General features: G+C 44.8%; 1 protein-coding gene across 6 annotated transcripts in view; it reads right to left on the reverse strand.

Annotated features, from left to right (window-relative positions):
- Positions 1-204: 204 nt before the first annotated feature.
- SPATA18 (spermatogenesis associated 18) overlaps positions 205-22,325 on the reverse strand; it is a 33,891-nt gene continuing 11,770 nt past the window's right edge. For 3 of the 6 annotated variants that reach the window (XM_059671403.1, XM_059671444.1, XM_059671434.1), the window contains 9 exons: positions 21,488-21,583; positions 19,461-19,826; positions 17,497-17,923; positions 15,844-16,002; positions 14,328-14,503; positions 7,590-7,713; positions 5,535-5,618; positions 2,846-2,891; positions 205-2,551 (listed from right to left, as the gene is read on the reverse strand). In XM_059671403.1, the coding sequence (XP_059527386.1) occupies positions 2,544-2,551; positions 2,846-2,891; positions 5,535-5,618; positions 7,590-7,713; positions 14,328-14,503; positions 15,844-16,002; positions 17,497-17,923; positions 19,461-19,826; positions 21,488-21,583 (1,486 nt within the window). In that variant the 3' untranslated portion in view covers positions 205-2,543. Of the gene's footprint in view, positions 2,552-2,845; positions 2,892-5,534; positions 5,619-7,539; positions 7,714-14,327; positions 14,504-15,843; positions 16,003-17,496; positions 17,924-19,460; positions 19,827-21,487; positions 21,584-22,325 lie in introns of all 6 variants that reach the window. The other 3 variants (XM_059671412.1, XR_009449400.1, XM_059671426.1) reach the window with 3 other exon arrangements.

Consider the following 22,325-nt stretch of genomic DNA (forward strand, 5'->3'; position numbering starts at 1 on the left):
CATGAACTAAAGCTAGCAATTGAGCTGCAGCATGGGATTGCAGCAATCACAGCATTAACCAGACAGGGCACAGCTGGTATTAGTCACTGAATGAACTCCGCCCTGCTCCAGGCCCCACAGAATGGGGGTGGGTGAAAGGCATTGCTGACCTTGGGAACCTGGAAGGAAAGCATTTTATAGCAAAGAACCTACAGTTTACAGAAGCAGTTTTTTCCCTCAATTTTATTATTCGATATTAAACCAATAATACAGAAGCTAATATTTACCCAGATTATGAAGTAAGAGCTTTTTATTTTTCAAAGTTACTGAGGTTAAGGTGCATACCCAGGTGAAAGGAGCACAGGTTGGCCTCCTTTGGTTTTGTGGATTTTCCCCCCAAAATTACTCTAGACTACCCCCCATTCCCTGTTGTGGTTATAGTTCAAACTGGAGACCTGAGAAAGGGCACGTGGCCAGACAGGGTACGGAGCACATACACTGAATACAGGTGTCCTTTTTCCAAATCAGAGCATGAACTTCCACATCCAACTCCACAAAGAAAATTCTGGTATGTAAGCATTCTCTTTACTTAGTGAGATGTTAGAAATGACCTTTCGACATATAGCTAAAGGTAATTGTTGCATGGTTTTACTATCCAGCGACTATTCCAGGAATGCGTGTACAAGGCACAACTCTAAGATTTTTGTTCAAAACTTTCCGAGAGCTGTCTACCACTTCAGAGAATCATACCCAGTGACAACCCTATGTGCAATGTTGCCAATGCAACACACACTGGTCTGCCCTGGGAGCTTGTGATGCTACACACGGTGAAAGCATCTGATGACTTCATTCTGTCTTCCAGATGGTCACACCCAAGCTTTGCTATTAAATACATTTTTACTCTCTTAAAAACTGCCTTTCCTTTTTACTGATCCTATTACAGTTAGGGTATTATATTCATTGTTTAAAAATATATGTCATGTTGACCCCATTAACTTTGAATTTCACTTCAGAACTGCCAGAAAAAAAATATTTGTTTGAAAAAGGGGGCACTGACCCTGGGAGGGTGGAGAGAACCACTGATCTCATCCAGCCTCTCACTCCACAGGGGACAAAGGCTCAGAGAGGTGAAGTAACGTGCTCAAGGCCACAAAGCCAGCTAATGACCAAACAGAACTGGAGTTACCCGACACCAGGTTCTCCTTCTAGCACCCTGCATGGCCCCGAAGAGAGAACTACACAAATACTCCACGTGGGGAAAACCAACTCACCCTGCAGGGTGCGCTGGTGACATTACACCCAAGGGCAGCACTGGGCGATCTCTCCCTCCTCTCTAGGGACAGATGTTTTAGAGAAATTCGGCAGGGAAGGGGGGAGGTTCCACCTGAAAAGCTTCAGGTGCTGGGTTTGGCACTGAGCTGATGCAAGCTGAGCTGTGGCCAATTCAGAGTTTCTCTCTAAAAGGCACTTGGCGAAAGCAGTCATTTGTCAGGCTTGTGCACAAGGCCGGTGTTAAAGTAAAAAAAATAAATAAATAAACAAAAAGCCTAAAAAGACTATGGCTTATCTTGAAAAGCCACATTCCATTTTTATCTTGAACTTACAACAGAACTTCACAGTGAAGAAATTGAGGAATAAAATCAGTAAATGGTGTTCCTAGTTTTAGGCCTTGAGTTTAGGTATTTGGGGTCAGACAGAGTTCATAGGAGGTCTGAATTTGTGACCAAGTAGGTGGAATAGGGAAAGGGCATGGCCCAGGTAGCTGTTATATTTAACACATACATTAAAGCTGTATGAAACATTCCCAGGAGATAAGCATAAGGTAATAAACATTTATCTCAATGCTGCCTTCTGTCCAAATCACTGCTCCGCACTTATGAAGCGAGAAAACTCTCTCAACTCAGTAGCTTCAACGTACAGTACTCAGCTCAACCAAACTGGGCACCCAAAGTAAGAAAGCAGAAGCAAGCCAGTGAATGACCCACAGCCTGGTCACGCACCATCCTCTGCATGCAGCCTAACGTCACCATTCCTGCTACAAGTTCCCCAACCTGAGCTTAGGGCTGGCTTCCAAACCTCAAAAGCAAAGTAAAACACCCAATTTTGTTTTCAAGTTAGAGCTAATCCTATTAATTATAATGCTGATGATCAAACTGTAAACTACGACCTCTCCTCTGTCTTCTGGACTAGGCATGGTAAAGGTTTTCCTCGGGCGTTCACCCAGTTGCCATGAGAGCCCTGAACCTGGGCAATGGGCTGCTTCGAATGAATGTGATCCTAAACGCCTATGCAATCGTTTTTATCAAAGTCATGGGGTTGGTACCTATCAAATAAAATAAAATGCGATATATCTGAAGTTACAAATGCGTCAAGCCAAAACATTTAAGTCTCTGTGTGGAGTGATACACAGAATTGCCCTTTCACATTATCTTAAGTGAGGAGTGCGGCAGACACAGCGGGCGGGCGGGCGGGCTCTGGGGAGGCCGGTGGGCGCAGGGGAGGCGGGCTGGTGCCGATGCGCTGGTGCAGGTGATGTGCTGTGGCAGAGGAACACGCCTGGTGGTTTAATACCCTACGGAGGGGGAAAAAAGGTCATTGTGGCCCTTCCTGAAGGGTTCCTCCTGGTAGGACCTAAATGAAGCAGGGTGCTGGATCTAGGTTTATGTCCATCGAGTCTCTCAATTGGAGGCTCCGTCTATGTCTCCCCCCGCCCCCCACATGGGCCCTGCTCAGGGGCCAACCATCCAGAAATACAAGATGTTCCCTGGGAAGCAAAACATTCCTTTTGCTGCACAAGGCTGAGTATTAAAAGGAGCATTAAAAAACAGGAGACTGTTCTATCTAACATCTAAGCCAGCCCACTTACTTGGCAGTGCACATCTTATTGGAGAAGGACTCCGGCTTCGAGATATCTGAAAAATATACAAGTGGAAAGTGGATTACACAGTAGGTGGAGCCTGATGAATGATTCCCTTTGACTTTTTTTCCCCCTGAACCGTCAGCTAGCTAGTTGCTCTGAGACACTTCAGAACGTGATTTCCCCGCTCAGGTTGGGCACCGCGTTTCCTTTTTTACTTCCTGAAATAAATGGGCACTCGATTTAGTTTAAATTATTATTAATTAAAACCTGGGCCCAGTGTCTCCGTTTGTTTTTTTTTGTTGCTTTCTGTGGTTGCTCTTTAATGGTTGCTAAATACTTTGAGATTGAATGCTCAGTGGCCATAATGAATTCAAAGCTTCCCAGAACATTATTATTAACGAATTAAAGCGCCAACGGTCAGATACTGTCTGGCAGATCCTTCCTATGAATTGCCCCCTGTGTCCCAAGCACTGCCCTATTAGGGGAAGTCACTAGGGAAGTAAAAAAAAAAACAAAACAAAAAAACATTGATTTTTTCAAATCTCACCTTTACTTTCACTAAGCAAAAGCCACCGCCTGTGCCTGCAAACCTGCTACAGCTCAGAAATAACCGCCTACAAGCTTCACTCTTGCTCTGAGCTCTCAAACACTTCAGAGAGGCACTCGCGAAGATGGAAGCTGTTCTGCACACAAGACCTCAAATAAGCCAGCACCAGATCAACCAAAAACATTTGCATTTCATTTTGCAGGTATACCAGACTGGCTATAAGGAGAGGGTGCTGGAGAGGGACGGAATTTTGGCAGCAGTTTCGCCTTTGAGAATATAGTTTATTCTCACCTAAAGTTTAAATTACTTTGTTCTGCCTGTGCACACAATGGGGAGGAGGAGGCAGGTCGCACCATAGAGGGGCTTATTACAGAGGGACGGTGCCCATCATCCCTGTGGCATGTCGGAGGAACATTTGCCAGGGATGTCAGCACATAGATATCTGATTTGCTCTCTTCTGACATGCCATTTCCTCTTAGATTGGGGAGAATTGCGATCTTCCAGGATAAAACTCCCAAGATTTCCTTTTTATTTATCAGTTTACTAAATGCACTATCCTTTTGCTTTTACTTACTGTAAAATTTATTCCTGGATGAGGACCATTAAGTGATATTAAAATCTCCAAGAGCAAAAGAACTGTGTCAGAATCATGCCTTTTCCATTCTCAGGCCACTTTCTTCATCAGAATTTTTTCTCCCCAATTCCCCAGCTCACTGAAATTCTGCCAAATCCAACATAAACTCCCCATGCACCCCTTCCTCACCACCAAACCCAGAAGGCATCTTACCTCTCCTAATAACTCTAGCACTTCCTGCTTCTTTATGAACCAAATCATGTACCCCATTCAATTACTTTATTTACAAAATATTGAAGCCCATCCATGGGAAAGACCGTGGTCAGTTATTTTTGTGTCCCGTTCCCCCATCCCGAAATCTAGCATCCCTCCGACACGGGAGGAAGGAATGTTTGGTGAAGACAATGTGAAACATAATGGAGTGGTGGAGTAACAACAGATGCTCACTAAACTCGGCTACTCAGGTGGGTCTTATCGCTACAAGGGGTTTGTTTCTATTTTGCCGGGGGCGGGGGGTTAGAAGTTTGGGGCTAGAGCTGCGTTGCTAGAGATAACTTCAGAGAAGTGGGTGTGGTTCTCCTTTCCCACCACCCTCTCTAAAACAAGGTTGAAGCAAACATTTTAATTTTTTTTATTTGAAGGGACAGGACCTTGTTAGCCTGCCTGGTGTCCACATGTCTTGGTCCAGCCCTGTATTCAAAAGGCATTGACTAAATATTATTTGTTGAATAAATAAACATACTTATTTATGATGAATCAATCATACTAACCTTTTTCATTTTCAGAGGTGTTATTGCTATCTTCTTCCCTTTGACAGAAGTATTAGTCATTCTCTCAAGAACTAATATAAAAGGAAACTAATCTTATTTTTCCTACTTTTAAATTGGGAGGAAAATTACTACCTGCAGTGCCCTCTATACAGTACTGAAATCCAGACCATTGGATCAGTTTCTCCAAATAACAGAGTAAGTTCCAGAGGGAGCAGGGACCTGTGCTGAGATCAGTTGACTAAGGTGGCCCATTCTCTATAACTGACATCTAATAGCCCATTTTCTTTAAAACAAACAAAAAGACTACCTCTACTTCTTTCTAGGTCAGTGGTTCTCAACCTTCTTAATGCCGCAACCCTTTAATACAGTTCTTCATGTTGTGGTGACCCCCAACCATAAAATTATTTTTGTTCCTACTTCATAACTGTAATTTTGCTACTGTTATGAATCGTAATGTAAATATCTGATATGCAGAATGTATTTTCATTGTTACAAATTGAACATAATTAAAGCATAGTGATTAATCACAAAAACAATATGTAATTATATATGTGTTTTCCGATGGTCTTAGGCAACCCCTGTGAAAGGGTCGTTCGACCCCTAAAGGGGTTGCGCCCACAGGTTGAGAACCGCTGTTCTAGGTGATCAATTCCTTAGTCCAAAGTAGCATAAAAATCAGTTTGGGGTTATTGCAACAGGTTCTCTTTCTACCTACAGACTTATCATCACCTCTTTGATAGGCTACTGTTGAATTTTAAAATGTCAATCATAGGATGATTTTGTATAAAATGATTAGATACCTACCAGGCTCATACCAATACGGCTACGGGGGCAGATGGGACTTAAACTCCTGCTTCGACTTCGGCTTAGCGGTCGCACAGAATTCCACTAAAAATAGAGGGAAACATAGTCAATTGTTCATAAATGCTCACATGGCTTATGACAATATGCATAGCCCACCGGTAGAGAGGTTTTGCTGATATTACATTTGCCCATTACTGGCCATCAGCATTAGGTGTACGGACTCCTTTCGTTTACCACAGCTGCCCAATATTTGACAACAGCTTTAGGGTATTTCTCAAATAAAATCCTATTACAATGAACTTTGGGATATTCAAACTCTTGGTGCTAGTAGAATTCTGTTTTGATGAATAAGTTGCAAAGTGCATTAAGTTTGCAAGTGTTGGAGAATGTAAGCTCCCTGTGGGAGGTGTCTGAGTCTGTTTTGTTCACCGCTGAACCCCAGCACCCGTGTTATAGATGACTACAGAGCAACTATTGTTGAATGAAATGAATTGAGTGACTAAGTAAATCACCATTGCTGTCCACCTACTCTTCAACTAAATTAATCAGTAAGAAAATAGATATATACATATTCACTATAGTGAGATCCCACTAATAAAAAGCCTTCTTAAAAATTTCCCTTCATTCAACCCTTTCCTTCTCCAAGTTCTTCCTTTTAGGGCAGCGGTTCTCAACCTGTGGGTCACGACCCCTTTGGCAGTCGAATGACCCTTTCACAGGGGTCGCCTAAGACCATCCTGCATATCAGATATTTACATGACGATTCATAACAGTAGCAACATTACAGTTATGAAGTAGCAACGAAAATACTTTTATGGTTGGGTCACAACATGAGGAAATGTATTTAAAGGGCCAGAAGGTTGAGAACCACTGTTTTAGGGTATTCTCATTTTGTATGAGGAGTTTAAGCTTGGGCAAATGTTGGTGCCATGCTTGATGAGAGCAAAGGAAACTAAAAGGCAAGTGCTAATAGTGGCTATTTCTTCTCCTTCCCTTCTAAATTGTACTGCAGACAGTCTACAATAAGAATCTTTCAACGGGGGGTGATTATCATCGGGGCAAGAAGCATGGTTTACGAGCTCATTCGTTGCACAGCACATGTGGTTGTCAGCACAGCACAACCCAACTTCTATGGGCTCGACTTTCATTGCACAAAGTGTTTTATTGAGATACAGTTAGCTGGAGTGGGCTGCTTCCGCTGAGAAAACCCTTGTCTTGAGTTCTGTTACAATGCACAACTTCCCTCCTCCCCTCTATGGGTGAACGCTGCCTGAAACACGTCCCCTGTTCTCCAGCTCAAAGAGTGCAGAACAGAAGTCACCCGGATGGTGGCTTTGATCTGGACTTAGGAGCTTCACTTCAAATTTGGCTTAACTCTTTCTAGGAAGCGCGGGGTCAAAACTCCATCATGTTCACATCGTGTCCAGCACTTCTGGGCACTAGTTCCAATACCAAGTCACACTAAGACTCTATTTTGAAGGCTGTCCAATTATTTAACATGCTCAAAACATTCTATAGCCACCGTACACAAGAAGCTAACTTCCAAAACTGATTGGACCCTCTCTTCCCACCTCCTCTGCCCACTTTTTCTCCATCCCTCCCCTCTCCCCACATCATACCAAGGAGAGAAAAATGGCACATTCATCATTTCCCGAAATGGCGACTCATCAGTAAAAATTTGGCAAACTCTTTCTTGAAAGTTTATCCCTTTTAAATGCTTAGCGTTACAGAGAGCCTCTCATGAGGTGAGCTCAAAAGGTTTTGCCTTTGTAATGGTTTAATATTTCTAAGATAGGGGAGGCAGGTAGGACTAGTTCTATATTATAAATAAAGCAACAGGCAAAGAAATTACTGTCAAGAAATTATGAAGAATTGTGGACGAATCAAAGAAAAGAATCTGTTCTCTCCCAGCCAATCCCTTTCCTCTCCTTTGTATGAAATCTTATCAAGCAACTCTTTATGAGCTTCTTTTATAGAATCTCTGGGTGTATAAATGTTCTCGAACTTGTGAATCAAACACTTGGGACGAATTGTCACAACGCAAGGCCACCGTACAAAAGCCCCTCTCTTGGTGACAGCTTCCCCCTTCATAGCGACGGTGTCATTCTCCATGAGGGCAGGCCACACGTGATAGAAGACCAAGGGCGCCGTGAAATCCGAGTCATAGCTGCGACGGTACCTATTTGAAACACACAAAAGAAGGAGAAAGAGAAGTGAAGCAATTAGGGAGCACAACCGGGAGAGGGGAAACAGCCGTGTAAATTTCCATTTTGATTATGCTTAGAACTAGATAAACATGGATCCTGATTCTGTTATTAAAGAGATGGTTGCAGACCCTTAGAATAGGAGCCAGAGATAAGGAGGATCCACGTGGACTGACTAAGAACAAGTCATGCCAGGCTAATCATGCCCTTCTCTTCTCCAGATTATAAGAGTTGCAATTCAGGGAAATGCCAGAGACCATGTGAAGTCCCATAGGCTTCCTACAAGATTTCTCATGCTACCTTTGTGGACAAAACAGGAGAAATATAAGTGGATGATTAACTCAAGTAGGTGGGTTGGAAACTGGTTCAAGGATCAGATCCAAGGAGAGGTAATTAATGAGTCCATGAGAATGTGAGTGAAGGTGCAAAGGACTCTCTCTCAATCCCATGATAAACCGATATTGTCATCAATGATTTGCATGAAAAATCACTCAAAGGTGGGGAGTGGGTCAAAAAAACAACAACACAGATCACAGTATCAAAAAATAGCTCGCCTGGCCAGTTTGGTTCAGTGGTTGAGTGTTGACCTATGAACCAAAAGGTCATGGTTCGATTCCTGGTCAGGGCACATGCCCAGGTTGCAGGCTTGAGCCCCAGTGTGGGGCGTGCAGGAAGCAACTGATCAATGGTTCTCTCTAATCACTGATGTTTTTCTCTCTCTCTCTCCGTTCTCCCTTCCTCTCTGAAATCAATAAAATATTTTTTTATGAAATTGTTCAATTGGCTGGGGAAAATAAGCTGAATCTAATAAGACAGCATGTAATTTGGATACCTATGGGGTCCTGCAATTAAATCTAAAAAAAATTAACTACAAAGTTAGAGGTAATGAATGGCTTACATAGCTCAAGTAAAAATATAATAACAGATTTCAGTTGAACTCAAAATGAGTGAACAGTGTTATATGGCTGGGGGGGGGGGCAGAGAAAAAAACTTTAGAAGTTAGCTGAAGTAATAGAGAATAAGAATGGAAAGAGTGTTGGTCCCTCCGGACTGGCCAGTCAAACCAGGGGACTGCATTCAGTGTGGACACTCGGTTAACAAGGGATGCTCAGCAGAGCATGGAGCACAGGCCAAGGAAACAGATATATTTGTCAAGAAGTCTCAACCCCAAACCCCTACATATGGAAAAAACATGAAGGCGTGAGGCCAGAAGGAGGAGAATTTGAGTAATTGCTTTTAAATGTGTGAAAGGCTGCCAGAGTTGAAAAAAAATAATAATTTTTTTAAGAATTATGCTATGCTTGTGCTGTGAAGTCCTAAAGGGAGAACCAAATCCAATCATTACTAAGAACTCCAGTTTCCGCTCCACAGCCAACCAGGACAGTCCACAGGATGCTCCAAGATGCTGCCTGCTCCCCCTGATAAAGGCGTGCAAGCAGGAGGCCCGCCAGAGGCTTAGGAAATGTGCGGACCTCATAAACCAAAATGGATGAATATTTCTTTCTTTCTTTTGTTTCTTTTTTTTAATCCCCACACAGGATATCTATACTAATAAAAGACAAAGATGTGAATTGACCATACCTTTGCTACACCCACCAGCCAATCAGAAAAGTATGCAAATTAACCCAACAAAGATGGCCGCTAAATTTGCATACTGCAGGTGGGGCGGGCAGCACCAGAAGCCGCCCACAGGATCCAGGCTGCAGATCGGGGACCGGGGAGGTGGGGCAGGTAGCGCCAGATGCCACCCAGGGAGGCAGAGCCGGCGATCGCCCCAGCCAGAAGCCTGAGGCCTGGGCAGGGGCAGAGCCTGCCATCATCGCACGGGGTTGGAAGTCCCCTGCCCAGGCCTAATGCCCCAGCCAAAGGCCTGAGGCCTAAGTAGCGATCAGAGTGGCCTGGGGGTTGCCTGCCCAGGCCTAACACCCGGCCTAAGGCCTTAGGCCTGGGCAGGGGCCGAGCCGGGGATCGGTGTGAACCTCAGAGGAAACACCTTTACTGACCGCTCATTGGCTAAGCTCCCTGTATGCCACTGGTAATATTCTTAGTAACTTGGGTAATAAGAATCCAATAAGGTGATGTAGGGTTTTTCCACCTCACTCCTGGAGAAAAAAACGAAGGTCTGCTGCTGGAGGGGCTAAGAAATATCATATCCTGCCCTAGCCGGTTTGTCTCAGTAGATAATGCCTCAGCCTGCCTACCACAGGGTCTGGGTTCAATTCTGACCAAGGGCATGTGTCTAGGTTGCAGGCTCTTCCCTGGCTGGGGCCCAGGTCAGCGCTCATGCAGGAGGCAACCAATCAAAGTGTTCCTCTCACTTTGATGTTTCTCTCTGTCTTTCCCTTTCTCTTCCACATTCTCTAAAAATCAATGGAAACATATCCTCAGATGAAGATAAAAAAAAATAATAAAGAAATGTCATATCCTATGAAAGACATATCTTAAAAATGCCTAAAGAAAGTTGTCATTTTTTTCATGGTGAAGGGACTGGAGTCCGTGTAGATGAAAACACCTTGGTGGCTGCGGTGACTGGCAGTGGCTGCAGCAGCAGGGTGATGGGGCTGGTGCCTTCCCCTGATCAGCCTGGTCACCTCCCACAAAGGGAGGCCAGACTGCAGCTTAGGCCCGCTCCCCAAGGGGAGCAGGGAGCGAGCCTAAGCCGTCAGTAGGACATCCCCTGAGGGCTCCCAGTATGTGAGAGGGGGCAGGCTGGGCTGAGGGACGAATTTCATGCACCGGGCCCCTAGTGTTTAGATAAAGAGAGAAATATCGAGGTGAGAGAAACATCTATCAGTTGAGTCCCATACCTGTTCCCAACCCGGAAATCAAACCCACAACCTTTTGGTGTATGGGAAGATGTTTGAACCAACTGAGCCACTTGGCCAGGGCAAGGGGATGAATATTTCTAAGTGGGAACAGGCATTCTCTAAGAGAAGAAGGAATTTTTTAAAAGAGGGATGCAAATATGTTCTCTAAGAAAATCAGAAAGACCCAGCAGCAGTGTAATTCAGCTCTTCCTTGAGTGGAGGAGGCCAGGGGCAGTCACCTGAAAGAAACAAGGCAATGGCAAGAAAATATGACAGGCTGTAAGGCACTTAGAAACACCACCGCTGTGATTTGCATAAGCAAAAGGTATGTTAATTATGCCTCAATGTTTCGGGGGCTGCACCAACCCATCCCTCTGCAGCCTGAATGAAGACCCAGAGCTAGTGTCTCCTGTGTGTACACAGTATGCTGGGCAGGGTCCGTAAGTTCTTTATCTGAGTGATTTCAATGAAGCTTCTACAGCCCTAGGAAGTAGGGATTGATATTTCCCCCATTTGACAGAGAAGAAATAAGGAACAGAACAATTAGGTGATATGCCCAGATTGTACAGCTAGTTAGTGGTGGAGCTGGGACTGGAGCCCAGGTAGCTTCACATCTGGCCTCCTCCCAGATCATCTCTAGCTGTATCTTAAGATCTCACAAAATCCCAGGAAAATGTTCCAAATTAACTTAATTTCTTCTCATTTATAAAGGAAATATTTACCATGAAACACCTGGTAGAAACCTAATGGTCCCAGATAAAAGAGTCAAGAGCATCATTGTCAAATGTTAGTGTGCATAGAGAATACTTGGGTGCCTGCTAAATTACAGATTCCCAAGCCCCACTCCAGACCTACTGCATAAAATATCACGGCATGCGATCCAGGAATCTGCAGTTTTAACAAATATCTTGAGCAATTCCAATGCAGGTGATCTATGCACCATACTTTGAGAAACCTGGTCTAAATAATGCAATAAAAACCAATAGAAGAAAACAACAATCTGATTTTAAAATGGGCCAATAATCTGAATGAACATTTTTCCAAAGAAGATAGACAGATGGCCCACAGGTACATGAAAAGGTGCTCAATGTTATTAATCATCAGTGAAATGTGAATCAAAACCACAAGGATCTGTCACCTCACAGCTGTTAGGATGGCTATTATCAAAACGACAAGAAATAAGTGTTGGCGAGGATGTGGAGAAAAGGGAACTCTTGTGCAATGTGGGGGGGGGGGGACATAAATTGGCTCAGCCACTATGGAAAATAGTATGGAGGTTCCTCAAAAAAATTCAAAATAGAACTAACATAAAATCCAGCAATTCCACTTCTGGGTATTATCTGAAGAAAACAGAAACACAAATTCGAAAAGATATATGCACCCCCATGTACACTGCAGCATTATTTACAATAGCAAAGAAATGGAAGCAACATAAGTGTCCACTGATGGATGAATAGATAAAGAAGATGTGACACATATATACAGTGGAATATTATTCAGCCATAAAAAGAATGAAAGCTTGCCATTAGCAACAACATGAATGGACCTTAAGGGCATTATGCTAAGAGATATAAGACAGACAGAGAAAGACAAAACCATTATGATCTCACTTATATTCCTTATATAAAACCAAAAAACAGGTTGGTTGTTGCCAGAGGCATGGGGGTGGGAAAAATGAGTTAAGGGGGTCAAAAGATACAAACTTTCAGGTATAAAATAAATAAGTCAAGAGATGTAATGTACACCGTGATGACTATCCTATCTAATAAAAGAGAAACATGGTATTTGGCATACAACCGCTACCCTTCCCATTGGCTAATCAGCGAGATATGCAAATTAACTGCCAGCCAAGATGGCGGCCGGCAGCCAGGCAGCTTGAAACTAACATGAGGTTTGCTTACTTCAGTGACTGAGGACTCCAACGTTCCCCGCCTGCCACTGCTGGCCTCTGAGCTGGCAGTTTGAAACATAGTTACAAAAATAGAAGCTAAACAAAACCCCAGAAACCAGCTTTCAGCTAGCCGGGATCTCAGACCTGGAGTTGATACAGAGTTTTGATTGTAGAACCAAAACAAACCAGATACCTGCTTTCAGGAGCGGAGGCCTAAGAGCTGGAGCCTCAGAGCTAAAGCTGGCTCAGAATAAAAAAAAAAGAAAGAAAAAAAGGAGCAGTTGGGAGCTTCAGTCCCAGCCTGAAAACAGCCCTCAGCCCCTCACCCAGACTGGCCAGGCACCCCAGTGGAGACCCCCACCCTGAAGGGGGTGTGACCAGCTGCAAACAGCCATCATCCCCTCATCCAGGCTGGCCAGGCATCCCAGTGGGGACCCCCAACCTGATCCGGGACACCCTTCAGGGCAAACCAGCCAGCCCCCACCCATGCACCAGGCCTCTATTCTATATAGTAAAAGGGTAATATGCCTCCCAGCACCAGGATCAGCGGAGCCGCAAGGTCTCCCGGCACCGGGATCAGCGTGACAGGGGGCAGTGCCCAAACCCCCGATCACCCTGTGGCTCTGTGTGTGACAGGGGGCAGGGCCACAACCTCCCTATCAGCCCTGCTGTGTTCCTGACAGGGGAAGGCGCCTCAACCCCCTGATTGGCCCTGCTCTGTGCCTGATAGGAGGGAGCTCCCCAACCTCCTGATCACCCTGCGGCTCTGTGTGTGACAGGGTGTGGGGCCCCAATCCCCCCACCCACAGGCCCTGCTCTGTGTGTGATGGGGTAGAGCCATAACCTCCCCATCGGCCCTGCCCTGAGTGTGACAGTGGCGGCGCCCCAACCCCCTGATCGGCCCTGCTCTGTGGGTGATAGAGGGCGGCGCCCCAACCCCCTGATCCGCCCTGCTCTGTGCGTGACAGGGGGGAGCTCCCCAACCCCCTGATGGGCCCTGCTCTGTGCGTGACAGGGGGGAGCTCCCCAACCCCCTGATGGGCCCTGCTCTGTGCGTGACAGGGGGCAGCGCCCCAACCCCCTGATTGGCCCTGCTCTGTGCGTGACAGGGGGTGGCATCACAACCTCCCAATCCGCCCTGCTCTGTGCATGACAGGGGGCAGCGCCCCAACTCCCCAATCGGCCCCGCTCTGAGCCGGACCAGGGGCTGCACCTAGGGATTGGGCCTGCCCTCTGCCACCCGGGAGCAGGCCTAAGCCAGCAGGTCATTATCTCCCGAGGGGTCCCAGACTGCGAGAGGGCACAGGCCGGGCTGAGGGACCCCCGCCTGCCCCCCGAGTGCACAAATTTTTGTGCACCGGGCCTCTAGTAGTTAATAATACTGTATTGCATATTTGAAAGTTGCCAAAAGAGTAAATCTTAAACGTTTTCAGCCCAAGAAAGAAATTGTGTAACCATGTCTGGTGACAGTTGTTGCAATACATAAAAATCACATCATTATGTTGTACACCTGAAACTCATATAGAGTTATATGCTAATTATACCTCAATAAAAAGTTTTAAACAATAAACATTAATATGTGCTTGTATTTATATAGTACCTTTCTTTTAAAATGTTCCAGACAGGCTCCAGGTACTTATTAATTCTCCCCAAGACCAATATGATCAATGAAAATCATATCATCCCCTCTGAAGCCCATTTGACTGAGAAGGAAAGTGACCCCAGGAGAGGGCCCTGTCCTGTAGTAACAGAGAAGTATATGGCAGGGCCTGGAAATCAGGTAGTATCTGGTGATTTCCCCACCCAGTATTCTTTTCCCTAAATTGTTCCCAGAAAATAGAGACGAGATCACTTATTTCTATTAAAAAGCTTCTGCTCCTATGTCTCTTACTTGCAATCATTAAACATTTCTCCATCGGCCCCAAATGCAATATCTAGGGGTGGCTCTAAAGCCTGCATCGCAAAGGCAATGCAACATATCTCCTGGATGAAGTTACCGAGGAGGCAAAAATCAACTTCCGGAGGGAATGAAATCTTGGGATTGACATTCATGGCTCGAATCACGTCCTGAAAAACAAAAAGATGGCATCCCCTTGTTACCATCCTGTGGCCAGAAACTCTGACAACCCCAAGGACATTATGACCGATGGAGTTGGGGAAAGAAAGTGTGAGTGAAAGCAAGTTAAAAACGAGAGGAGTGCATGTGCTAAAAGGAGGAAGCCTTATGAATCAGAACGGGGGAAGATGGCAGAATACGAATGACATATTAACAGCCAGGAGAGTCTCAAAAAAAACTAAAGAAAAACCCCTTTGTAGCTTTTATTTATTCTTTCCCCTTTTTAAAATTCTGGGCAAGTTATATGATAATGCCCACACAGAACTCTGACTTGTTCATAATCTATAGTAATAACAATTATAATAGCTTGCGTTTACTGAGAGTTCACTATATGCCAGGTCTTGTGCTAAGCAAATGACCTGCTTTCTTTCATTTAAGCCCCTCAAGAACTCGATGGAGTCGTGACTATTGCTGTTCCCATTTAAAGATTAGAAAACTAAAGAACAGACAGGTTAAGTAAATGTGCAAGGTCACACAGCTAGTAAGTGGCAGAGCCAGATGCAAATCCACACCTATCTTTCCCCAAATCTTAGGAACAATGATGTTCTATCTTCCGATTTTAAGGGCCCAACTAAAGAAGTAATTTTCATCTTTTTTCATCTCATGGCACACAAACTAATTACTAAAATTCTGCGGCACACCAAAAAAATTTATTTTTTGCCAATCTGACAAAAAAAAATATAGGTATGCCCTGACCGGTTTGGCTCAGTGGATAGAGTGTCGGCCTGCGGACTCAAGGGTCCCGGGTTCCATTCTGGTCAAGGGTATGTGCCTTGGTTGTGGGTACATCCCCATGGGGGGTGTGCAGGAGGCAGCTGATTGATGTTTCTCTCTCTATGATCGATGTTTCTGACTCTCTATCCCTCTCCCTTCCTCTCTGCAAAAAATCAATAAAATATATTTAAAAATATATAGGTATAATTTTGATTCATTCACAGTGGACAGCTATTGTTGTGTTGAGTGTTGTCATCTTTTTTACTTGACAATCTAAGGGAAAAGAGGTTAGTGCCCCTAACTAGTCAGGTATTTCACGTTTAAAAATCCGTGCAGCAATCAGTGTGTCGCGGCACACTGGTTGGAAATCACTGATTTAAAGACTCAAAATATTTCTTTCATACAATGTCTAAGAAAGAAAGAGCCATTATTGGCTGGTTCTACAAAGTAACTTGCGTGCTGCTCGTTTCTGCTTTTCCATTACCTAAAGAAGCACTGAATGAGTTCCTGAGTTATTGAAATTCCATGTAAATATCATTAGCAGCAAACTAGCCCCAAGAAGAGACCCAACACTTACGTTGACACTGTTTTGGGAATCGTATAGATCAAGGTGACAAATTATATAATCCGTGACGGCATCCTCAAAGTCATTTGCCCCCATATAAGATGGTGTCAAAGATTTCCTTACGCGGATTTTGAAATGTCTGAACGCCATTTTAGCTACATGGAATGCCTCCTGCACATAAAAATTGCAGCAAATTTATTTGGTGAGACGAGAGGAGCAAAGAAGTTCAAAGCAAGGAATGAAGAAATTCATCAAAAATTAAACATCATATGGGTTTTCTGACAGCTAAACACAAATGGTCAAAACTATTTTTAATCTAGGAGAAAATATATCTCTCAATTTTAAAAAGGACAAATAAGACCATTCACGTTCACTCATTTTAAGACAGCGGACCATTGTTTTGGTAATACGGAGTGTAGGACGGTACAGAAGTTCAAGGAAGTAAATCACCTGTGGTTACATAAATACTTGGAAGATGCTAGCTGATGCTATCTATGATCCCACAGTAACACCATATTACTTGTCAAGAAATAAGAGAAAAATTATCAGTTGAGTGTTTACTATACATAGACACATAGCAGGTGTTGGGCATGTTTCTTGACATATATTAATTCAACAAACACTTATTAAATGCCTGTTATGTAGTCAGCACTGAGAAAACCTAGTTATACATGCAAGACATGGCCTCTATGCTCACAGAACTTTAACCAACCCCGTAAGAGATTCTCAAACCAGGCACTGGCAAACTTGTTTCTGGAAAGAGCCAGATACGTATTTTAGGCTTTGCTGGTCACATACTGTGTCTGTCGCATTTTTTTTAACAACCCTTTAAAAATGTAAAACTATTCTTATAGTCTTAGCTCTTGGGTGGTATTTTTCTTAGAAATTTAGGTCACTGTCAGATATGGCCCGCAGGTCCTAGTTAGCTGACTCGTGACATCAATTCATAAATACAGGATAAAGGTCAGTAGATTCTGATCATTCTGCTCTCATACCAATGTCCTGCTTTATTTAATATTTAATTGTCCTCATGTTGAACTCAGTATCTCAATATGGTACCAAAGGAACAACCCTTAATTGCTTTGGGAATTAAGGATTACAGATGAGCACTTTGTAATCTGCCATATTCAACTAGCTATGTTCCCAGTGTGGGTAACTACTCTTCTGATCTTTCTAAGAACAGAAGGAAGTCAATCAAATGATAGCCATTAGCAATCATATATACACTGGTATATCCATGCCCATTTTGAAGATTCCATGCACATCGACTAAGGTATATAACCATTCCAGATTATCCTATAATTATAAACCCTTCAACAAATGTCTGGTCAACATCAATATATTAATACATATGAATAGTTACTGATTGTGAAAAAATGATTCATACCAAATACTTGCAATGGAAGCAGGGAAGGAAGGAAGGAAGGAAGGAAGGAAGGAAGGAAGGAAGGAAGGAAGGAAGGAAGGAAGGAAGGAAGGAAGGAAGGAAGGAAGGAAGGAAGGAAGGAAGGAAAAGAAGGCCAGAGGGAGGGAGAAAAGGGAGGTGGGAACGCATGGAAATCCCACCCTCTTGCGGGGACCTCAGGATCTAAGTCCTTTTCAGCTGTGCTGTTCAGTTTACCGAACCCGCTGTCCCGCGCGCGCCCAGAGGTCCCCCGCACCCACCACGGTGGCGATGTAGATGATGCGCTGCACGGTCTCGGCGTTGTCGATGCATTGCCGCAGCAGGCACTGCGCGTCCAGGCGGGCCTGGGAGTAGGCGTCGCTGAACCGGGACAGGAGCGCGGCCTTGCGCGCCGCACTGGACAGTTTGGCGCGGTTCGGGGACGGCGTCCTGATCTTCACCATCGCGTTGGAGGGGCTGCCCGACCGGCTGCGGCTGCCGCTGGGGCTGCGGCTGCGGCTGCCTCTGCGGCTGCGGCTGCGGCTGTGGCTGCGGCTGCGGCTTTCGCTGCGGCTGCCTCTGCGACTGTGACTGCGACTGCGACTGTGACTGCGGCTGCGGCTGGGGCTGCGAGCGCCTGGGCTGCGGCTGCGAGCGACCGGGCTGCAGCTGCGAGCGGCGGGGCTGGGAGACTGGCTCCGGGCGGACCTGTTGGGAAGCAAGAATCAGCGGGGAAACACTCGGATTCACGTTTCTGTCCCTCCTGGACTCTGCTTCTCCCCACGGCAACTGCAAAGGAGGCTCAGGAGCCGCGGGCCCTGCAGGCCCCGAGAGCCGCTGCCTCCGGGGCCTTCCCACTGCGCCTGACCCGGGCACCGTCTCCACGCGGCCTCAGATGGGACCACAGCCGTCAAACAAGACGCGTTGGCACGGCGCAGGCCGCTCGGTAAAGCACGCTCGCTCCTGAGCACCTGTTTAGCCTGTCGCAGCCGGTGAGCCCAGCATGGATGGTTGGCCACGTTACGGATGAGGAACTGGAAGCTCAGGAAAGTTAGCGGGGGCCCTGGAGTCACACAGCCAGGAAGACAGAGGTAAAGGAGAAGCCAGTTGTCTTTGCTTCGTGCCCCAGCCTTGGCGAGCTTATGGTATAAAATGAGGCGCACACTGAGCAATGAGGAAATCTGTGCTGTAGTTCCGGCCCACCGCGTCCCCGCAGCAGGAGCGACTGAAATCCTTTCTCCCCTGCGGAGCTTCCGCCTACTGTTGCGGGCTGGGGTGGAGGAGGGGGTGGGAAGAGCAGGTGAGCTGATAATAATACAGGTGGAAGTACTTGGCGAATTGGAAAGCGCCATATCAGTAAAACGTTTATGGCCACCAAGTACAATAGAAATTACCAGACTAGCTAGCCCAAAGGCATTGGGCCCCCTCCAAAAAAGGAGGTTTTGTAGAAGAAACTATAGGGCAAGGTGTGTGATGTCACTAAACTCAGAGTGAGGCAGAAATGCACAGAGTATATTCTTAGGAGCCAACATGAGCCAGCAGCAGCTCAACACTGAAGGAGTGATTCCCCACCATGAAATTCTAAGGTGACATTTAGGGACATGGGGACCGGGCAAGGGGGCGACTTTAGTAACTTGAATCGGGGCATGTTATCAGGCTGGGAAGGGGAGGGGGGTAGCCAGCACAAGGAACATTGCAACGACTACAGAGAGAAACACCCTGCTTTGTCCTCACTCAACACTGTTTGAATGGCCTGCCTTAGCGTCTGTCCATCGGTAGAAAGGGATTCCACAGGAGCAGGTACCTACACCTTCATCAAAGGGAACCACCCTACAGTAAAACGACAGCTGGTCCTCCCCAGGGAGCGCTCTCGGGCCTTAAGAGAGCGGCCCCTCGACTCCTGGAACATTCTCGCAGTATGGGGACCACCTCTTGCCTTACGGGCTCGCTCAGCTCTGGTTTCAAGCGGAAGAGCTTCCCTTTCTCACATTGCTCAGCCCCATGCCTTACGCTTCCGCGTCAGCCCCACACCCACGAGTGCCTGGATTGGGCGACCCAGGAGGTAGTTTCTCTCTCTCCGAAGGGTCAGATAGAGAAGACAATTTACCGTTCAAAGCTTCCCGTATTGTTGGGGTCTGGGTTCAAGGGAGTCACTTTGCTTGGTTTCCCAACCACAGTAATAGTTACTGCGTTGTTTCACTAGCACAAGGCACTAAGAGAGAAGCTGTGTGAGAATGTGTCAGACCTTCCTTGGAGGGCAGATTTTTCGGCCGTCAGAGCAGCGATCTCGTCCTTCAGCGAGCGGACCTGCTTCTCATAATCGGATATCACTTCGGGGTCACACCGGTCACGGTCACGGTCACGGTCACGGTCACGGTCACGGTCACGCTTGTCCAAGCCGGAGATGCGCTTGTCCAAGCCGCTGCGCTTTTCGGAGCTGCGATGCTCTGACCGCCTCAACTCCGAGATCCTCCACTCCGGGCCTCTGGACTCCGCACCTCTGGGCTCCGCACCTCTGGGCTCCACACCTCGCTCTGAGCTCTTTTGCACAGCGGCTCTATGCGCTGAGCCTCTGTGGCGGGACTCCTCCTGGGCTTGAAGAGATTTAAGCCTGAAGAGAGAAAAAAAAAATTATTTTGTAAGTCAAGAAAGAAGCCAGGGAGGGAGGAAAGGTAATAAGCAACAGTTGGCATAGTATTTAAAACAGAGGCTACTCTACTTCGTGTGCCATTATTGCATTGGACAACTCTAAAGGAAATACATAGGAGCAAACACAGATTAGCAAAGAGTAGATTGCAGGGTCAGGGGGCCACTCCACCTCTGCAGCTTGTATTGGAAAATACTTCCGAAGAAAAGAAAGCTATGCAGACCCTCCAGCAAAAGCAGAGTGGGCCTGTAGTCATATTGTTCTAGATTGGGCTGATATGAACCACACAAAATTCTAGAAGCATTTGACCTACAAAACCTAGTCCAGAAGCTGGGCGAAGATATTATGAACTATAGGGAGAAACTACAATGGAAATTGAACAACATCTACAAGACTAGGTGGCAGTGTGGACCTACGAAAATAATGTATTACAGAAACAAACGGAGCTTCCCAAATAATATTGGCACCCTCATAAAGATACAAAGAGGCATGGCCATCGTAAAACAGGAGCAAAAGCCACCCAAAGAGGACATGCTGTGATGAAAATGACAATGGTGCGAGACGGAAGTGTAAGGGGTAAGATTGAGAAGGATGTAGAGAAGCTAAAAAGGCCAACAGCAGAATTCAAAGCTGTGCTAGAAGCAGCAAAGAACAGAGTCACTGAGTGATCTGATCAATGCATTTGAGAAGGTATATCAAATAGGAATAAGAAATTAAAGTGATGAAAGGGGAGGTTTATGTGGAAAATAGGAGAGTTCTCCAAGCTAAAATTTAGGGGGATTCCTGAAGAAATCAGAACAATTGGAACGTGTGTGAAGCAACAGAACAGTATTCATATATTAAAAAATATATAGTATATATTATATATTATATCTTAAATATAATATAAATATATATTATACAGTATATTATATATTTAAAAATTATTATATAATATATATAATATATATTTTTAATACAATGTTTACTTGCTCTTTGGGATGGAGGGAAAATCAAAATGAAAATCAAGGAAGGTATATAACCTTAAATTATCAGTGTTTGTTTTCCCCTTCTAGAAATTTATCTTTAGAGAATACCCAGAAATTTAACTAAGATTTGCTACAGAAATCATCACAATGTTATTTCCAATGCTGAAAATTGGTATCAAAGTAAATAGTTGATATTAAAGAAACACCCAAATGATGGAACATGATGCACCTATTCAGAAGTAAGTTCTGCAGAAGGTTTGTTTGTTTGTTTGTTTGTTTGTTTGTTTGTTTAGTAAAAGGGGAAAACAATGTTAACTGAACAATTGGGGTCCAAAGTTATAAACTTACACTTATTTTGTAGCCTTAACTCTATTTCTAATGTATGAATTGGAAGAAATGTCAGATGGTAACAGTAACTGGTTCTGGAATTATGAGAGGGTCTTTAGTTTCCTTTATACTACACTGTGCTTTGGAAATTCTCTCCAGTAGGTAGGTAATGTTTTTGAAAAATATATAAAACACTAATAAAAATATTGTTCCCTTTCCTCTTTGGTTGTGAACAGATTCTTTCGTATTGTAATGGAACACCAAAAAAGCGAAATGCAAAGATTAATCAGCAGGCTGCAATGCTCCTGTCTTTTTTTTTTTTTTCCTTACTGCTTTTTTAGCTGATTTATTTCCTCCTCTGCAGCCAAAAGGGATATGGCCGAACTGTTCTTGGTTGCTTCAAGAGTCTTTGGAGAGTCAGGCAGACTGTAAGAGAAATCAGTAACTAAAGACAGATTTTCCAAAATTGGCAGACTTTCTAAATCAAGGCATAGGTTCCTTCTCTCTTGGGAACTTTTGGCATATGATATAAATTCGACATAAACAAGATCAAATTGTAAGACATCTGCATTCAATCAGATGATATTACAAATATTATAATGCAATTATATGCAAAAGCATTCTAACATCCTTCTGCAATGTCAAACACATAGAAATTATAAATCTACTACCCCCTAAAAGACTATGTAATAATTATTCATATTAAAATGTAAAGGACAAAAATACTTGTTCAATTCCTCCTTCTCACCCTCCTAATTCATTTGCTCTAATTCAGTGGTCGGCAAACTGTGGCTCACCAGCCACATGCGGCTCTTTGGCCCCTTGAGTGTGGCTCTTCCACAAAATACCACATGCGGGCGCGCACGTACAGTGCGATTGAAACTTCGTGGCCCATGCGCAGAAGTCGGTATTTTGTGGAAGAGCCACACTCATGGGGCCAAAGGACCGCACGTGGCTTGCGAGCCGCAGTTTGCTGACCACTGCTCTAATTATACCAAGTCCCTACATTGCCTTACTCTATAAAATCTTCATTTTTCTGTAATTTACTAATACCTATTCTGATTACTTTGCACTATAAAGCTGAATTTGACTTAATTTTTCGACTTCCTAAATATAAAAAAAATGTGCCCACCTATAAAGCCCTCCACAATTATACTTGACTACCAAC

Source organism: Myotis daubentonii, chromosome 1 (genome assembly GCF_963259705.1).
Source record: "Myotis daubentonii chromosome 1, mMyoDau2.1, whole genome shotgun sequence".
Lineage (NCBI taxonomy): Eukaryota > Metazoa > Chordata > Mammalia > Chiroptera > Vespertilionidae > Myotis > Myotis daubentonii.